Source organism: Prionailurus bengalensis, chromosome B1 (assembly GCF_016509475.1).
Source record: "Prionailurus bengalensis isolate Pbe53 chromosome B1, Fcat_Pben_1.1_paternal_pri, whole genome shotgun sequence".
In the NCBI taxonomy this organism is placed as follows: Eukaryota; Metazoa; Chordata; class Mammalia; order Carnivora; family Felidae; genus Prionailurus; species Prionailurus bengalensis.
The window spans coordinates 25,309,690-25,329,982 of record NC_057344.1 but is presented as its reverse complement, the minus strand read 5'-3'; the positions used below and the strand labels follow the sequence as shown (position 1 = coordinate 25,329,982).

Below are 20,293 nucleotides of genomic sequence, written 5' to 3'. Positions count from 1 at the left end.
GTGGGAGATACAGGCTTCCAGTTACAGAATGAATAAGTCATGGGGAGAAAAGGTACAGCATAGGGAATATAGCCAGTGGTATTGTAATAGTGTTGTATGGTGACAGAGGGTAGCTACACTTGTGGGGAGCACAGCCTAACAAAAAGAGTTGTTGAATCACTATGTTGTACACCTACAACTAATGTAACATTGTGTGCAACTAGGCTTCAATAAAAAAAAAGAATAACTATTAAAAGCAAGTGACTATAATCAGAGACTGAAAAACGTATACAATGACAAGTTTAACTTCAAACTATACCTTAATAATTCCTCTGGAATAGAGAGAGCTTCCAGTAGAATGTTCTTTTAAATAAAGTTTTGGTTTTATGATATAGCTTCAGATCCTTAAGCATACCTGTAACTAAATAATATATCCCTTCTACCATGCCTTTGACTTTGGGCACATTTTGTTATTATAGTTATAAGGACCTTTGGCAAAATACTCAGACAGCTTATACATACTATTTTAAATGAAGAAAGTTGCAGAAGTTTTGCTCCAGGAAGGGAGGTGGCCCAAATATCCCTTTCAAGTGGCAGCCTTGACATTTAGCATACTTTTTCCCATTCCACAGCTGCGCCACGTGCTTGAAACCCCAGCCTGCTCGTGCTGGTGCTCTATTCCATGTTTGGCTCCATCTATATAGCAATTTTCAAAGCAGGTTCCAACTCGCTTGGGAAGACTTTCAGATATTGTATATGTTGCCCGACAAAGCCATGCAAGGAGTGATTTCTTCATCAGTGTGCAAAAACAATTATTCTCAAGTCATTCCGTTTTGCAATTCAGCAAGATCTGCACAGAAGTCATCTTCGTTAGATTTTTCGTTTTTGTTTTTGTTTTTTTCTTCCAGAGGTAAGGAAATAAAGTCCATTTGCCATTGACATTTTACCTTTTATTTTATATTTTTGGACTGGTTGAACTATTTTTGCCCAAAAGGCTTAGACAAATTATAGTGATGTCATGCTAGCAGGCTGAAACTTCAAAGGACATAGGGCATGGGGAAAAGGGAAGTTGGGTTATAACAACCAAACTGATAGAGTTTCACTCTGGCTTCGCTATATGCCAGTGACTCTTCTAAGCACTCTACACAGTGGCTCATTTAATCTTTGAAACAATTTTATGACATAAGTACTATGACCATCCTCTTTATATTGGTAAGAAACAGACTGACTTGCCCAAAGCTATCCAGTGGAAGAGCCAGGATTCAAACCCAGAAGTCTGATGTCAGAGCAAGCTCTCTGAGCCAATATATTAGGTTTTCTCTCATCAGAGCCAACCTTGACATCAACATGCTCCTCTTTTATTGGAATAGTAATATCTAATTTAATAGATACATACTGCATCTACCCTCCAGAAATGTGACGGGGTCTCATGAAGCACCATTAATGGTTGTCTCTCCAACCCTTTAAAATGTTAACATAGCGTTGCATGCATCCAGGGAAGTCTTTGTTTACTAGAGGAACCTGCATATTTTGAAGCATACATCACTCTTGGTTAAAAGGCATTAAATATGCCCTTACTTGTTTTCCTCTGTGAACCAATGAGCAGAAGACAGTTCACAGGAGTCAGTGTTTGTGGTTTCCCATCATGGGAAATGGGCCAGAATTCCTGATGCCCCATTGAATTGGGAGCCAATGTATTACAGAGCACGTCAGACATTCATTTTGCTAGTGAATTGGAGACCTAGTCAGGTGAAATGTAAAACTCTATTTCACAAAAGATAGAAGATACTGAACAGTCAACAGAATCCCCCAGGGGATCCAACCTCATGTTGAATTTATTCTATGTCCATTGAACCTCACTTGGATTGAGATTTTCCTAAATTTTCCTGGGGAAAAGGGGGGGACAGAGGATCTGAAGCAGGCTCTGCACTGACAGCAGAGTCCGATGCTAGGCTCGAACCCACAAACCATGAGGTCGTGCGTGACCAGAGCCAAAGTCGGACGCTCAACTGACTGAGCCACCCAGGTGCCCTATATTGAATACTTTTTAAAACAGTCAGTGTGATTTACGCTATGTGAGCTGTTCTTACCTTATTAGATTCCGTGAAATAAAGGCTAATTTGTTTAATTTCTTTTTGGTTTATTTCTCCATTCCACTTTGCAAACCGATGAAGTTACGTGCATGTATGTCATCTGGGTTTTTCTTTCTTTTAGCTTCCCTATCTCTTTCTAGTCTGAATATTAGTGTCTTTTATTTTTCCTTAGAGGCAGTCTTATTGGCACATCAGCCCAAACTTGTTTGCGGAGTTTGTCGAATATACATCAAGGAATTCCAGCCATCTCATGTATGAGAGCCCAGCATTTCAGTCTAGGAGAATTTTTGACTGGAAGTACTTGGAAGCTGAAGTGAGGATATGGTAGGGATTCTTAATTCAGGGTCTAAGGGTAGAAGAGGATGTCCATTAACTTGGATGAGGAAAATTTTCATTTTTATTTTCACAAAACCGTAACTGGAATTTGGCATTTCTTCCAATTATGAATGTTGACCAACTGTCACCTCCCCCTGCCTCGCACACAATGTCATTAGCTGTCCCTGTGACGTTGTCCCCAATAGAAACCAGACTTTTCCATATCACATTACAGTTGGTGCAGCTATCACAAAATATCATTTACACTCACTCCTACCCTAGAGTTTTGGGAGTTATCACACTCACCCCAGATCACACACGATTGTGGTTTTGTGCAATCAACTTCCACAGATGTTCGCACGACATCGTTGCTGGCCCCATTCAGCCACCAAACAGTAAAGTTAAAAGTTTGCACATTGCCCACCCAGATATGGATTTTGCTCCCCAGTATTCTATCTATAATGTTTGGTGACAAGGAGATGAATCAGAGACTACTACATAGTTTAATGCTCTTTTTCTAACTAACGATAACAATCTGCACACTGGTATCTTTAAAAAACATTTAATTTATATTTACTTCCCTATATTTTAAACATCTTCATCTATGATACAATTCATTCATTTTCTATTACTACACAACAATTTTGTGTTTGGAATACCTTGATAACTATATATTACTATATTTACTGGCATCTTTAAAAAACATTTAATTTATATTTACTTCCCTATATTTTAAACATCTTCATCTATGATACAATTCATTCATTTTCTATTACTACACAACAATTTTGTGTTTGGAATACCTTGATAACTATATTTTACTATATATAACTATATTTTACTATATAAACTATATTTAACTATAAACTGTATAGTTATACCTTGATAACTATATTTTAACACATAATTCTACGTGTTTTATTTATACACCAAAAAATATCATTCTGAGGTGTGATCTGCAGGCTTCACCAGGATGCAAAAAAGACCCATTGGCACAAAAAAGACGAAGAAGCCCTATTTGAAAGGATTAAGGGGCAGCAGATCTTCAGGAATGAAATACACCACAAAGGCACGAAGTCTGGGTACCCAACGGGAGGGAGAAGGCAGTACAGGCGCCATGAGGACATGTTAGAGTTTATGACGGATGCACAATTCGTCCAGAGAAGGGCTATCTACTCTCGCCATCACCACTGTTAACCTCAAAGTTGTAATTCCCTGAAACGTAGACGCCATCCTCTGCTTTCAGGAAAGAGACTGTGTACCTGTGAGCTTGGTGGTAGAGAGAACAGGAGTAAGAGAAACCCTGTGGGTTGTGGCTGGGCAGAAAAAGGCAATTCCATGTGAAGGAGGATGCGATTAAGACAGTGTGTTCCAGGGGCGCCTGGGTGGCTCAGTCAGTTGAGCGGCCGACTTCGGCTCAGGTCATGATCTCGCGGCTGTGGGTTCGAGCCCCGCGTCAGGCTCTGTGCTGACAGCTCAGAGCCTGGAGCCTGTTTCGGATTCTGTGTCTCCCTCTCTCTGACCCTCCCCCGTTCATGCTCTGTCTCTCTCTGTCTCAAAAATAAATAAATGTTTAAAAAAAAAAAAAAGACAGTGTGTTCCATCACCCCTTACAGCTTGAAGGTCTTTTCCCAGCAACAATTCTGTATTTTGTTTACATAGGGACAGGGATCCTTAAAAATAACAGGCAGAATCCCTGTTTTATATATAAGGATTTTAAGGCAAGGAAACGTAAATGATGGTTTTCATACACAGGACATCATTTGGGAAAGTAGAACTAGGAACTGTTAAGTTATATCGAGTGTGTATATTTGTGTGTCAGAGAGACAGAGGGAGATACATGCACACAGAGATGGGGAGATACACACATGCACACACACACACAGAGGGAGACACACACACACACACACACGAGACAGAGAGATTGATTTATTGATTGACTGAGAGAGAAAATACCCAACGAGGAACCTTAAAACTTTTTCCCGTGGCCAAACACTTTAAATCTCTGGAAGAAACTGAAACCTCTGATTACTTTTTGAGAAACTTGATGAACCTAATCAAAGTAATGATCATCATGAAAATAACATTTCAGGTAGTATTAAAAGAAGCATTTTCTTCAGAGGCTTCGAAACCTTGTTTACATGACACTTCATTAATTTCACAACATAAAGTGAAGCAGGAGATCTGGACTTTCTACTTCCCTCCATTCCACAACAGAGGGCAAAGTGGTATGATACACAGTGGAGATTGTATCTGGTGTTTAGAGAAGTGACTTTTTGTGGATAATTGACAAGTATTATTTAGCCTTTGGTCAGTGGGAAGGTTGGGTGCAGAGGAGAAGTTTGAGGGGAACACGAGAAGTAAGTGCTCTTGAGGTTTGGATGTGCCCCAAATCAGTCTCCATCTGACAAACATTGATTGAGCCATGACCCATGTGCCAAGCACAGGGGAGGCATGAAAAGGGCCAAGTCCCCAGTAATCAGTCAGTTGTGGTAGCCAAAATTCTTTCTTTTCAAGTATAGTACCTGGATTTGCTACTGTGTAAACTGCCTAAGAGGTCAATATATATCAAAAAAAAAAAAAAAAAAAAAAAAAAAAAAAAAAAAAAAAAAAAAAAAAAGGAAAGGAAAAGAAAAACTATGCAACATAAAGAATTTCTTTCTTGGGTGGACATAGACAGCTAAAATCCCATTTGCTGTCAGAGCTGTGGAAATGCTTAATTTTCCTCACATATAAAAAGTAACTTTTTCTTTAAGTGGCTATTTTTCTTTAAGATGCTTTAAGATGCTATTTTTGGCCACATAGAGACTCTGTGTGTGTGTGTGTGTGTGTGTGTACACACATAGGCAAATACACACACACACAGACGAATGACAAGACAGAGGCAGCAACTTTCCAGGGATAATATCCTTATTCTAGGAGGCCAATAGCTGTCAAAAATATCATCATTTATGAAAATATAAGGGGAAGCAGGAATGTTTGATTTAGTCTTACTCTCAAAACACCAAACCACAAGATATTTTTGCGTTACCTTTAATAAGACATTGTTTGTGGAACCTTTCCATTTGTGACAATGGGTTTGTCAAATAAGACAACAATGAAGGAAACACTTTTGCTGTGAAAGGGCCAACCAATTATAGTTGTAGACTTTATACTCCTATATCTTAGTTCTTACACTTCCTCTAGCCAATTGCAAACTGTTATCACCAGATAACACAGCTTAAAAAAAACTTATTGGAATGTTGGGTTTCTTAAAGGTTTTATTTTTCTAAAGCCATAATAAAATGGCTACATTTAAAATCTTTTGCTAAAGATTTATCCTAAAGCCATAATAAAATGGTTAAATTTAAAATCTTTTGCTCTCTCTCTCTCTCTTACTTTCTGATTAGACTTGACATTGTTTACTCTGTCCTATACTGGGCAATATTATCTGGTTTAACAAGGAGAAAGATTTTCACGAGCATTTAGGACAAGCTTACAGCCTATAAGGGGATATAACTAGCATGTTATCTTCATAATTTGTCTTATCACAATCACCAACCTTAAATTTCCCCTCTTCAAGTCATGTCAGGACTATTAGGTGAAAGCCAAATGACCTTTTGCCAATAACACACAGCACAGAAATCTGTTGACACTTGGAGGCCACTTGTAAAATTGTTAACAATTCAAAACTTCATACGGATATGAAAAACAACTGGATTACCCAAAAAGGTTAAGAAGATATCATTTCTGACCCATTCACATAGATGATATAAATACAGAGACTTACAGAGCAAACAAGGAGGAGCTATGAAACAGGACTAGGATACCTTTCCTGAATTCAGAGAGATTATTTTATTGCAAAATGCTATATTATATCAATTCGTATTCTTAAAACCAGGATCAGGCAGAAGTTCCTGTTTCTTTAGTGTACCCCTTAAAACACAGTCTGCCATTTGGCTGGTGTCACATGAGCCCAAGTACGTTTGAATTGCACCACTGTATTTGTGTTTTATTATATTTCAAACGCCTGCCTCCAGCATACCTGACACCCGCTTGGAACTCAGAGCAGCTCCAGGCTGCCAGAGGAAATACCAGCAGGCTCTCACAGGGCAGGGCAGATTACTCCACTGACACACAGCCCTTCCAGGCCCCTCTCTTGCAGAGACCAGGCCACCTCGGGCCAGACCAGCCCCACGGCGGACCCCCACCAGCACAGCAGAGCTCCGTGCTTCTGCCTGAAGCTGCTCATCACGACTGCTTTCCTGACACTCAAAACGACCTTGCTTCTCTTTCCAAGGTTAAAAGAAAAAAAAAAAACAAAAAACGAAAAACCCCCACACACCTCTCATAAAACCTTATCTAGAAATAATCAGACCAGAAACCAGAGAGGCATTAGAGAAAAAAACATCCCAGAAATGCTAAATACTAGAGGAAGGGAGATGGAAATCATTGCCACGGCAGGGAGGAACTTTATCCAGCCGATGAGATCATTAATTATCCGAGTTAATATCTGCGTCCGTGTATGGAACTGTTTTCCTTTTAATACCTCTCATCCCACCCTCCCCCATTCGCCCCTCACCTGCCAGCCTTCTGTCTCTGGTGTTTTTCCAAATGACATCCAGGGCTCTAGCCGTGGAGTCTCGGATGTGATCGCTAAAGGACCTCCGGAGAGGGGCTCTCAGGGGCCGAGCCATCACGTGGGCCTCGGGGTCCCCCATCCACCCGCCAGGGACTTCAGCGCAGCCCTGGCGTCGCGACCATGCCGCTCTCCTCCCGCCGGTGTCCTCCGGCGGCTGCGGGCCGTCGCTGCGCGGGGCGGCCGGGCTGCGTGCGCGCCGGGCCCGGGGGCGAGCCGCCGGCGAGCCCTGCGCCCTCAGGATCCCGGCATTGCGGCTCGCACTGCGGCCCGGGAAGCGCCGACTGCAGGCGGCCTCCTGGACCGCCGCCAAGCGCGCGCGGCTGCCACATCTGGAAAGGCTTACAAATGAGCCAGCGACACGCTCGCGCAGCGCCCGGGCTGCCTTCGTGGCTATCTAGATGATTCTGGCTTCCTGTGTAATCCAATAACTTGACTTGGTACATGCTCGGCCGTTCGTCTATTCAATAACTTGAATAGACGCCTCCTTCCCTGGCAATCCAGGTAACCTTGCACTTCTGAAGGGGAAGGCAGAGCAGGAGGCAAAAAAGCAAGGGAAGGAGAGGGAGGGTGGCAGGTAGAGGTCTCTTCAACTTCCACGGTAAATTCTCATTCACATTTGCATTTGATGGACTCGCTGTGTTTTACTAAGTCAAGGTTTTCGATGAGGCCGTTTATGACAGAGAAAGGTCAACCTTTAGCTGTGGGTGCGGGAAGGAAAATATGGCTGTCATCGGCATCCTACACATCAGTCTGGATTCTCTAGGAAATGGATACCTGAGTTTTAAAGGAAACATTAATCATCTCCTCATACCTCCCCTCTAACTACGCTTCTACTTACATTAGGTGGTTTCATCATATCGTTCTAGGTTTTGCCTCTACATAGGGTTCAACTGTCCCCTGGTTTTGAGAATCTTTTAGTTCCAAATGAGCAAACTTCATAATTATAATTGCACATCAAAAACTCTCCCCCAAAGAATAAAAAAAGTGCCAAGCACCATGAAATCAAAATATGGGCCAAATGTTTCTTTGACAAGATACGTTTTTGAGTTTCTGAAATCTATTTCTTTCCAATGAGTTTGGCCGATTCTCTGCTTTTTAATGCAGTATTAATCCTCTCTTTTCTCACTATCCCCCCAATGCCATCTTTTAACTTTCAAGGTTTGGCATGGAGGCTTACTATTGGCATCACATAGTATCTGAGGGCCAGTTCATAACCTTTGCAAAATTAGATAATGCTGTAAAAGCACTTTGTAAATTGCAAGGTACCATGTGAATGCTAATTATTATCATAATTATTTTTATATGAAATCATTTTCAGCCCACACTGATCTCCTGAGTCTCCAAATTTCTACAGCATGCATCCTCTTTCTCATCAACTTTGACAACTTAATTATACAAGGGACGATAATTACAATAGTGTGATTGTGCTTACTAGTTATAACTAACACTTGTACCACTACTTATTAGCAACCCACGAGTTTTCAATCATATTGTTCCCAAATTGTTAAAGCTTATGAGTCTCTTCAACTGAGAATGTGCATGTCAGTAGATATTGTCTTCTTTGCCTTATCATTGGGCTGGACATAGATGAGGAGGCAACAAGTACTAACTGCTGTTATGTAGACCTCTGTCCCTGTGGGGGGGGGGGGTCAATTCCGAGGGAAAATTCTCCATTAAAAAAATCTCAAAAAATCTGATTGCCTAATACATGGCTCGATTTTAAAACAAAGTACCCTGGGGGCGCCTGGGTGGCTCAGTCGGTTAAGCGGCCGACTTCGGCTCAGGTCATGATCTCACGGTCCGTGAGTTCGAGCCCCGCGTCGGGCTCTGTGCCAACAGCTCAGAGACTGGAGCCTGTTTCAGATTCTGTGTCTCTCTCTCTCTGAACCTCCCCTGTTCATGCTCTGTCTCTCTCTATCTCAAAAAGAAATAAACGTTAAAAAAAATTAAAAAAAAATAGGGGCGCCTGGGTGGCGCAGTCGGTTGAGCGTCCGACTTCAGCCAGGTCACGATCTTGCGGTCCGTGAGTTTGAGCCCCGCGTCAGGCTCTGGGCTGATGGCTCGGAGCCTGGAGCCTGTTTCCGATTCTGTGTCTCCCTCTCTCTCTGCCCCTCCCCTGTTCATGCTCTGTCTCTGTCCCAAAAAAAAATTAAAAAAAAAAATTAAAAAAAATAAATAAAACAAAGTACCCAAAGTCTGTGTGTGTGTGTGTGTGCGCGTGCACATATTTGTTTCTCCTTCAAAGAGGTCTGAGCACTGTGAAACAGGTTGACTCATTTTCTGGTCAGGCTGAACAAGGCAGATCTGTTTGTAGATGAATATTATGAAGTAACCATAGCACAACTAGTGAGCCACACTCTATGCCAGGCATGGGAAAGTTGAGGATGAATAAGATGTCAACTCTGTCTTTGAGGAGAAATCACACTGACCACAAATAATTTCAAAATAGTGTCATAAGTTCTATGATAGACGCATGTACAAAGCATATAGGAGCAGAAAGAAGGAAAGGTAGCTTAGATTCCCAATTACTTGTAAGCACTGACCTCACCTAAATTTCCAGGCTGGATTTACAACATGCAACCATTCCTAGCATGAATATCAACCGCTGATTGTATGAGTTATGCAAAGTGGCAGAGTGTAATGAAATTGAAGTCTTTCTACACCTAAACACAGAAAGGGAAAAGGGAGCAACAAAGGGAAACAGCATTAATTGAGTACCTACGATGTACCAAAACCTCTTCTAGCACTGTAGATAGATAGATCTCCATGGACACAGACCCTTATAGGTGTTATTATCTCCTCCTCAGAGATGAGGAAATTGAGGGCAGAGAAAGAGATTTGAGAAAGGTCAGGTAGTAACTGGCAGATCCAGGATTCACACCCAGAGCTGTCTGTGTCCAAAGCTCATTAGCTTCCCAATCAACTTGATTGTTCATAAATTAATGACAGTGATGACAATGACCCATTAGTGTTTATCTAGGGTTAGCTGATACCAAGCTATGGGCCAAAGCTCTTGAATCTTAGCTAAATAAAATCACCACAGGGTCCATGGTGTGGAAGAAGCCTGAGTCTCAGAAGGGTTTTAGAAGATCCCACCTATGAAAATTGAAGGGCAGTGATCAAGAGAACCAAGGCCTGGTCAACACATATTGCTTAATGATAGGGTGCTCAGGTCTGATCTCCAAGGTGTTCCAGAATACCCTCCTTCTTCTCTGTGACCCTCTCTTTCAAAGACAATAATACTAGTATTTCACTGAAGTGCATCTCAGCAGGTATTGAAAACGCCTACTTATTTTAAGCACAGGTTCCATTAGGTAGAACAGTCCATGGACCTAACCTAAGAAGTTATTAGATTAAATAAAAAAAAAGGAAGTCTTACCAACATAAATGTAACTTTTATTGACAGATGATTGGAGAAAGGGAGCATAGCTAAATGTTTTCGAGCAAGGTGGGCTTTAATTATTGATTTTACTGTATTCCAAAGTAGGGCTGGCAACTTGTTACCTTATTTCTGGAAACTCATTAAATTCAAATTTCATTGTGAATATATTTCAACTCCTTGCAAATGAGTCTCAGCCACATATCATGGGAATGATGTAAAAACACTGATACAGTGTAAATTTTAAATTATTTTTATTTTTTTGTTTTCTGTATTTATTGGCCATTAGCAGAAATGTTATATGCAGAAAAAGTGCTTTTCTTTTTTTTTTTTTTTAATTTTTTTTTCAACGTTTTTATTTATTTTTGGGACAGAGAGAGACAGAGCATGAACGGGGGAGGGGCAGAGAGAGAGGGAGACACAGAATCGGAAACAGGCTCCAGGCTCTGAGCCATCAGCCCAGAGCCCGACGCGGGGCTCGAACTCACGGACTGCAAGATCGTGACCTGGCTGAAGTCGGACGCTTAACCGACTGTGCCACCCAGGCGCCCCGAAAAAGTGCTTTTCAAAATCTACTGTTTATAGAATAATTCCTCAAGTTTTATTCCCACAAGTTCCAAATAACCCAAGTGTCTTCTGAGAGACAGAGACAGTATGCCATAGTTAATGTTATCTCAGCTTGGCAGATGGGGAAAGTGGGAATATGAGAAATCTGTTGATTTCTTTCAAGATCCTCCTGGGACTTATAAGAGAAATGAGAAGAGCAACATTATGCTTTGATTACTTCTCAGTTCCTTATTGTGATAAAGGGCTAGTTTCAGCCATTGGTGGGGCTGCTTTCTGACCTGGGAGACTCTTGTTTGTATGTTAAGCTACAGACTCTGGCTCAAATATGTCCCTAATATTTTCCATCTAAGAAAACTATTCCACTTTGGTAATGTATTATAGATTTTATCTCATTTTTTGTAATTGATAAATTTTGTCTTCTTATTGAGGGCAAAAATTTTTAACTTTATAGTCTTTCTAGGTCCCATACGCTTTGATCTAATGCTAGAGAAAACTTATTCTTCAAGCCTGTGTAGCATAAATCCACTTTGATCTTATGGCCACTCTTATTTGCTGATGCAACTCATTTAAGCCTCTTTTGAAGTAATTAGAGCAGTAGGGCTACCCAAAGTGCTGGTAGGTTCTTTCAAAATAGTATGAATAATGATGGGAAATGAAATGTTTATTAAGAGTCAATGCCATGCTTAGATCTGGGTCTTTGGAACAGGAAGGAAATTATTAAAACCCCATTTGGTTAAGCCCCATGAGAGATCCAGCCCCTGCAACAGGACAACAGATTTAGTGAATGACAGTGCCTACCCTGGCATAATAGATCTCCCTAAAGGGCTGTAACGCCACAAAAGGAGTTCTCCATTGTGTATCTAAGTATCCAAAAGCCCATGACAAGAATTTGTAGTAAGAAGCTTCTGTAACTCTGAGGAATATATAAGTGGTTTCTGTTTTTTCCAATGAATAATACCTAGCGTGTAGGTTACATGCTGCCGATATCTGCTTTCATTCTGAATTTTGTTTATTTAACATGACTCTATTAATAGAGTATATTTGCTCTGGTGGAAGTGGCAATTGTATTTGTTAGTGTGCTTCTATAATTGGAACTCTAAGGATTACACTCAGTTTGGTTGAGAATCTCCTCTACGATAAATTGTTAAATATTTTCAACCAAAGTGTTCAAGGCAAGGTTGTTTACACTGTCAATTAGGTATGTAGTGATGCTTGGGAGACCAATAGACCACAATGACAATTTTCTTCAAATTGCTGATCTCTGACCTGAGGACAGACAAGAGTCTCCTTGGAAGGCAAGAAGAAAATCTTGGAATATTCATCTATTTATATAGCTGTTTATATATTTCTATTTTTCGAATATACAGAGCATACAAGTATAGTGATTTATGGATAAAGTTCATAAATCAATGTATGTATTGGGGTTCTGTGCTCAGAAAGTTTTACTGATGGGAGTTAACAATCAAAGATATTCAGAGACTATTTCTCTACAAGTACTGATATATACCCAAATCACACTATCTGTCAGAGTAAAAGCAACTTGTTGGGGGAATACTGTTGAATAAGGAGAAAGGGTGCACTAAAATAAGAAGCAAATATAAGGAAAGAAAAAGATTCTTTCCTTCCTGACTGACACAATGACACCTTCTTTCCTTTTTAGCTACTGAATTTCATTACTAACTAGACTTTCTGAAACAAAGTTCTTCACCTGGGCTGAGAAAAGTCACCTTGCCTCTGAGAAAGGAAACTGCTATATACTGAATATTTATGTTCTCCTCCAAATTCACATGATGAAAACTAATCCTCAATGTGATAGTATTAGAAGGTGGGGCCTTTGGGAAGTGATTAAGTCATGAGAGTTGAGCCATCATGAATGGGATTAGTGCCCTATAAAAGAGAATTTGGGGTATTCCTTGCCTTTTCTCCATGTGAGGGCTCAGCAAGAAGATGGTCTCTGGCAACCAGGAAGTAGGTTATCACCAGACACCAAATCTGCGGGCACCTTGATCTTCAACTTCATTGCCTCTAGACTGTGAGAAAACAAATTTCTGTTGTTTACAAGCCACCTGGTCTCCGGCATTCTGTTGAAGCAGACCAAATAGACTAAGGCAGAGACAGACCTTATTTCAGTCCTGCCCCTTGACAGCCTTGTGATCTTGGAACAGTATTTTCATGATTGCTGGAAAGGGGATTGACTAGATCCCTGATTCTGGTCCAAAGCGGGAGACAGAAGTAAAGGGTACAGAATCACACAGGATGGGGCCTGTCCTACTGAAGTGGAACAAGAAAGTTTACAACTCTACTGGCGTAGGTGGTCTCATTCCACTTCTCAAAACTATCTCCACAGAATCTAATCTATCAGTAAATTAATTGGCCATTTTAATACTGTCCTCAAGCTATTTTCAAGTTGCTTTGAATATGTTTCTTTAGAGCTGTTCATTTGTTTATTTTGCTTTACTTGTCTCTCAATTATTTCCTTTCCATTTTCTGTTGATTAGTTGACTCTGGTTTTCTACACTGGAAATTTTGGCAGAAAGACAGGAAAGAAAAGGTGCTAGAGAATGGGAAGAGGAAGTAGTGATTCTCCCAGAATTTTTTTTTAATGTAATGATTTCAGATTTTCTCCTGTGTCATGATTTCAGAACGTTAAAATACTTTTAATTCTATAGAAATATCAACAAGGATGCATCACCAATACTAGTACTAAAGAAATAATTCATCCAAAATTTATGTTGCCTTAGCAAAGAATAGGATATCTACTGGTAAAATAAATTTTAGACACAGTTAAGTTTAGGAGGAAATAATTTCCTTGCTCTCATTTTTCATTTTCTTCTATTCTTCCTTTTGTCATTTTATTCTTCTATTATTTATTCTTCACAATATAAAATTCCACTACATTATGAATTAAAGGAGTCCAACATTATGACACAGAATTACAGTGATATAATTTCTCTCCAAAGATTTACAGTATGACTATCTGAATTGCTTTTAAATTGTATATATTTCAATTCATACTAGTTTTGTATGTATCTTTACATTGAGGTTAGAACCAAAAAAATCAATCTTTTTTGGATTCTGAATTATAAGACTTCTGAGAAACAAAAATAAATACTCAAATGCTTTATTTTACCTTCATGTAAACTCACTGCCACAAGCTTCCTTAAAGAATGTCAAATGTGGTTATCCTTTGGATTATAACAATTATCAATAACCTCTAATAACATGCTAGGCTAATAGTAAAATCAAAAGCAATTTGGGATAATGGCTGAATGGTGCACTCAAGCACTTCAGCAATAGTTTCAAAGTCAGACAACTAGGAACACAAATATTTTCTATGTTAATATAACCTATTGATAATTAGGTTAATGTAACCTAATTATACCTTTTCAACCATATTACTAATAAATGTTATTTATTTAGAGGACCCAAAACACTGCTAGTAACAGCTGGTTTGAATGTTTTCATAAAAAGTTATTTTACAGGTTGCCTTAACTTTTGTCCATGAAAGGATTCTGATGATATACCCCACGCCCCCCCCCCCCCCCATACAACAAATACAAAATAATGTTTTTCAGAAATTGCACATAGGTAATTCAGGACTGTGACTTCTGAAAGAGGGTAAAAGGAAATAGATGAGCTCTACCATTGCTACAGCTTACTGCTTTAAGGGTATTTTCTGGCCACAGAGTGTAGAGAGGAAAACCAAACATAATCTGAGAATCTTGAGGTGGCAGAGATCAGAGTTTATGGAGACTGAGGCAGTTAGAATTTGCAGGTCAGAGTACCAAAGGAAAGAGAGCAACATAGTGAGCTCTGCAGATCCGCAGAGGAGTCTCTCCAAGCCTTTGACCGAATACTGATCTGCACAGGTGTAGAAGGAACTTTCCCAAACTTGAGAAAGAAGTAATGGAAGTCAACAGGCAGATAACACCCTGGAGCTCACACAGGGCTGCAATTAGTTTCTGTTTCCACCAGTCAGCATGAGGAGACCTCATGTAATATGGAGTATTAGATAGAATCCCTAGAAGAGTCATGCCTCGGTAGTGGCACTAAATTAGTTCTGCTTTGGACCTGCTAGCAGAAGAAAGGAAATAACAAAGAGAAGAAATCATTGAAATTGAAAACAAACAACAGAGATTAAAAGATGGTTCTTTGGATAGATCAACAAAATTGATTAATCTCTAGTCAGATTAACTAGAAAGAAAAAGTGAATTTAATAGGATTCAAGGTTAATATACAAAAATCAATTGTATTTCCGTATGTTAACAATGAACATCACTAAGTCTCATTTACAACATGATCAAAAAATATGAAATACTTAGAGATAAATTTAGCAAATATGCGTGCCAAAACATATACACTGAATGGTTTGTAAAACACTGCTAACAGCAATTAATTACCTGAATAGAGAGATATACCATGTTCATGGATTTTAAGACTTATACAAGAACTTTTGTGGCCTTAAGTGAGACAAAGCTTTCTTAGGACCCAATATGCATCAATCATTAAAAAAAAAGGATAAATTGAACAAAAAAGACTTTGCTCGTTTAAAAACACTGCAAGGGAAAAGTCAAGCCACTGGCTAGGAGAAAATATTTACAAAACATATACCCAGAATATATAAAGATCTCTATAATTCAACTTAACAAAAAGACAAATAATCAGATTTTAACAAATGGGCAAAAATTTTGAAATAACACTTTACAAAAGAAGGTATAAGATGACTAATAAGAACATGAAGATATACAATCTCATTAGTCATTAGGGAAATGCAAATTAAAGACACATTGAGGTACCACTGCACACTGAAATGAAAAAGACTAACCCTATCAAGTGTTGGATAGGATGTGGGACAACTGGAATTCTTTTTTTTTTTTTTTAATTTTTTTTTTCAACGTTTATTTATTTTTGGGACAGAGAGAGACAGAGCATGAACGGGGGAGGGGCAGAGAGAGAGGGAGACACAGAATCGGAAACAGGCTCCAGGCTCTGAGCCATCAGCCCAGAGCCCGACGCGGGGCTCGAACTCCCGGACGGCGAGATCGTGACCTGGCTGAAGTTGGACTCTTAACCGACTGCGCCACCCAGGCGCCCCAGGAATTCTTATATATTGCTGGTGGGAACGTAAAATGGTTTAACCAATTTAAAAGTCTGGAAGTTTCTTATAAGGTTAAACTTACCCTTACCAACTAAATCCACTCAGGTATTAGTCAAAAGAAATGATAACATACGTTTGCACAAACACTTGTAAGATAATAGTGACAGCACCTTTGTCCACTTACAGGTAACTCTATAAAAGGCACAACTATAGTGCCAGACACGAGCTCAGTGCTTGCTAGAGGCTGAGGATGCGGGTGGGGGGGTGGGGGTGGTGGCGGTGGGTAGAGTGAGATTCACTATAACGTACATGAGAGCTATTTTGAAGGTGATGAAAAAAAGCAAAATGATAAATAGGAAATATTTTCAACATAAATAACCGAACAAGTGTTAATGTCCATAATAAATCACTTCTACAAATCAAAAAAAAAAAGCAAAATAGAAACAACCCAACTGAAAAAAATCATGGATTTTATTTTACAGAATACATAGAGGTGACAGAATTGGGAAATAGAAGCTCAGGGTTCAAATTTTGATATCACTGAAAATTCTGGGATAAAAAGCAAATCATCGGAGCTCTGGATCTTTGAGAATCAGATGTAAGTCTTCACAGAGAGGTGGGGAGGAATCTGCTGCTTAGAGAACAATCACTGGCTTGGAGTATGTATGGAATGTATATATGGAAATGATATCCCAGTACTGTGTTACTGGGTCAAATTGTATGAGAGTTTTATAATAAGGCACTTAAGATATTATCAATAATAAAATTTATTTATTTATTTATTTATTTATTTATTTATTTATTTAATATTTATTTATTTTTGTGAGAGAGAGAGAGAGAGAGCACAAGCAGGGGAGAGACAGACAGAGAGGGAGACAGAGAGTCCAAAGCAGGCTCCATGTGACAGCCCAACACAGGGCTTGAACCCACGAACTGTGAGATCATGACCTGAGCCAAAGTTGTACACTCAACAAACTGAGCCACCTGGTACCCCACTAATAAAGTTTATTTGAATGGTATCACAAAAAGACTCATTCTATATTGAATAATTATTAGTATAATTTCACACAATGTTATTAGTATTGGCATATTATTAGCCAAAGCAATAAAAATATTTCAACTCAATGATAGATTACTATTGGATTGCACTATTGTATTAGGATATGTTATTTGTATGGATACATATTCCTTTCCAAGGCACCTAATGGAATCTTAAAAAATGATTATTTAAGTAAACAGGTATCCTGTTAACATTAGCAGAAAAAGAACATGTAACTTTCATAGTCTCTCTGATAAACAGTAAGACAAAAACCTCTTTGCAAATATTTTAAGCAAGAAAAAACAACAGGAAAGAAAATGAAACTCTTACTCTTCTGGCTGGCATACAAAAAGCTAAAGGAAGACAAGTCAGGAGAAGAAAGTAAAAAGAAGAGCTGGGAAAGGGAAACATGGTACTATTAAGGGAGATGGAACATCATTACTCATTTGCATAGGTTATGCTGTACAGGAAGTGGCAATCTGCAAACTTCACCTGAAAAAAGGAATCTGCAGAGAAAGTCAAGCGTACTCCCACTGAAGAAAAAAAAGCAGATGACAATGGGCAGTGGAGATTGATAGAAAGTGCTTCTTTTAGACAAAATCCTTTCCCTTCCTTTCCCTCCTTTTTTTCCAGTTGGGGGGGGGGCACCCTCATTAATAGATAGAAGAAATATGGTGCCTGCACTGCTTCCCTAATCTTGAATGGGAGACTCAGGAGGTTCTGACCCTAATTTTTCCTCACACTCACTACTGGCTTGGCCTTCATGGTCTTTGAGACTTTTCAATGTGTGGCCAATGGCTGGCCAGAATCTGGATGAATGGTCAGGGATGAGCACAGAAATCTAGAGGAAGCATTTAGAAACTTCTTATAGTAGTTGGACAGAGTAATTTTATGTCTATTGAATCTAATGATAAAACACTTCGGTTTCTCTTTTTTATGTTTTTGTTTTTTTCCCCTCAGTTTTATTTTCTAGGACTCTATTTTTATTACATTTTAAAATGGTATGTGTCACCAGAAGAGTGAAAAAAAAGGTCACCATAAACAGGTTAGGAACTTTGCTCTAAATATGTGCATAAAATATGTAGAGATAATAATTGCTTGAGTATTTCAATGGGTGTTAATTTAGCTCTCGTGTATCTAGATGGAGAGAAAAGGTAAAATCACTGTTTTGTGAATTATTTAATCAGCCTCTGAATTAAACAATTGTTGATGGAGCAACAAAAACTGATGGGTGGCTCAGTCGGTTAAGTGTCCGACTTCAGCTCAGGTCATGATCTTGCAGTGCGTGAGTTTGAGCCCCGCGTTGGGTTCTGTGCTGACAGCTCAGAGCCTGGAGCCTGTTTCGGATTCTGTGTCTCCCTCCCTCTCTGACCCTCCCCCATTCATGCTCTGTCTCTCTCTGTCTCAAAACTAAATAAACGTTAAAAACTATGAACAATTGTTGATATTTGCACATTTCTTACTATTTGTTATTTATGTGGAAGAACAACATAGTAAGCAGTTTTAATATCTCAAGTTGGAAATTGGAAAAAATGTTGAAAGGAAATGGAAGCATTTTTGCCTTTGGAGCTTCATGCACAGTGAGTGGTTCACATCTGGTACCAAGACTATAGATCATCAGTGATGTAAGAACATTGAAAACTGAAATATTCAAAGAAAAACAAAGGATGGATGGTGGCAGGAAACAGCGCAGGCCATTTTGTCATTTAAGTGTAAAATATGATTATTCTAAAGTAAACCTTTTTATCTAGCTAGTTTTTAGGAAATGGTTAGCATTTCTTAGGATGATGATTTGCTCTAAAATCAGAAAACTAGAGATCTTTAGAAGCAGCTATTTTCGTTAGTTCTCTAAACTCATATATCTCTTCTTTATCTCCATGATGTCACTTGGTTGAATTATAATAAAGCAGAATTCATTTTTTAAAAGCATATCACCAAAAGCAAAAGCATAACTCAAAAGTTTCTGACTTTTTTTCTAACCTCATTTACTAAATCCCCTGTAATAGCTACATATTAAAAGTAATATCTACATATTAAAAGTCCTTACAAATAGTGATCATAGTTATTATCTAATGGGTTTCTGGTATTGTAGTACATCATCTAAAAAATGATTTCTGTTTCTTTTTCCTTTAATACTGACTACAGAGTTAAGAATAAGGATGTCTAGATCTTTGCAACTGGGGTAATACCACTGATTAATAGGATTTACTATTCTTAGTAAAAATTAGAATCACTCTCCAAGGCCTGATGAGTCTGGACCCATCCCATTTTTCCAGTTTTCTCTTCTCCCAAACACACACTCCGTGCTCCAGCTGGCTGGGCTGCACAATTGCATCACCCTGCCGTGTGCATTCCCACTGTTCTAACTTTGCCAACACTGTTTTCCATGCCTAGAATTGCCTTTGATCTCCCTTTCCAGTTTTTCAAGGCTTTTATTTCACCCTTATCTTCTCTGGACTGTTCCAGACCAGGTGACCTCTTTTAGCTCACTGTTTCAAGTGTCTTGAGCATCTTGCCACTTAGTTGTTACCATGAAGTTGCTCAGCAGGCTGGAAGCATTCTCAAGGGATGTGTTCTCAAGGTCTAGACCAAGGAAGTTCCTAGACAACTCAACCGGAGGAGCAGGCAGAGCAGCGCTCATCAATATCACTTGTTCCTAGTCCTTTTTCCCTTGGCCCCGGGCTCTCAGCTTTCGAGTGGAGGAGGGAAGAAGTGAGGGAGAAAGATGGTAGGGAAGAGAACTGGATAGGCTGACATTTGGCTGGACTTGCACTAACCTGGAGCAGGGAGAATACATTCCATGAAGGGCAAGCTGAGGACTGTAACCTTACTGAAAAATTAGAACATTTATATCAGTTTTCAGCAATATGTGGTAATGAGTTTTCAGGGTCACTTGCGCTGTTTCTAGGATTACCAAATTGGAAATTAGGTAATGTTTGTGTCATTACCCCATGTCCCTCCCTGAACATCTTCACACCTGCCATCTCTTCCTTTTCCCTAAGGCATTTGTGTGACTGTCCAGAGTTACTGCCGCATGCTGGATTACCCCTTCACCCCCAATGTCCTCCATTTCACAGAGTTCAGAATTCTGTCATACAAGCTCTTGATAATACCTGCTGGGCTACTCCGAGAGGAAGTTTAGCCTAGGAGAAGAGGAGGAAATAGAGAGCTGTGGAAAAATTTATACATAAAACAAGGACCT

At 39.4% G+C, this 20,293-nt stretch overlaps 1 protein-coding gene across 7 annotated transcripts in view; it reads right to left on the bottom strand.

The window, feature by feature from the left end:
- DLC1 (DLC1 Rho GTPase activating protein) overlaps window positions 1-20,293 on the bottom strand; it is a 428,030-nt gene that overhangs the window by 176,451 nt on the left and 231,286 nt on the right. The window contains exon 1 of one of the 7 annotated variants that reach the window (XM_043560382.1): window positions 6,949-7,349. The exons of the other annotated variants lie outside the window; for them this stretch is intronic. Coding sequence (XP_043416317.1) covers window positions 6,949-7,087 — 139 coding nt within the window. The 5' untranslated portion in view covers window positions 7,088-7,349. Of the gene's footprint in view, window positions 1-6,948; window positions 7,350-20,293 lie in introns of those variants that run through there. 7 annotated transcript variants of the gene reach the window in all.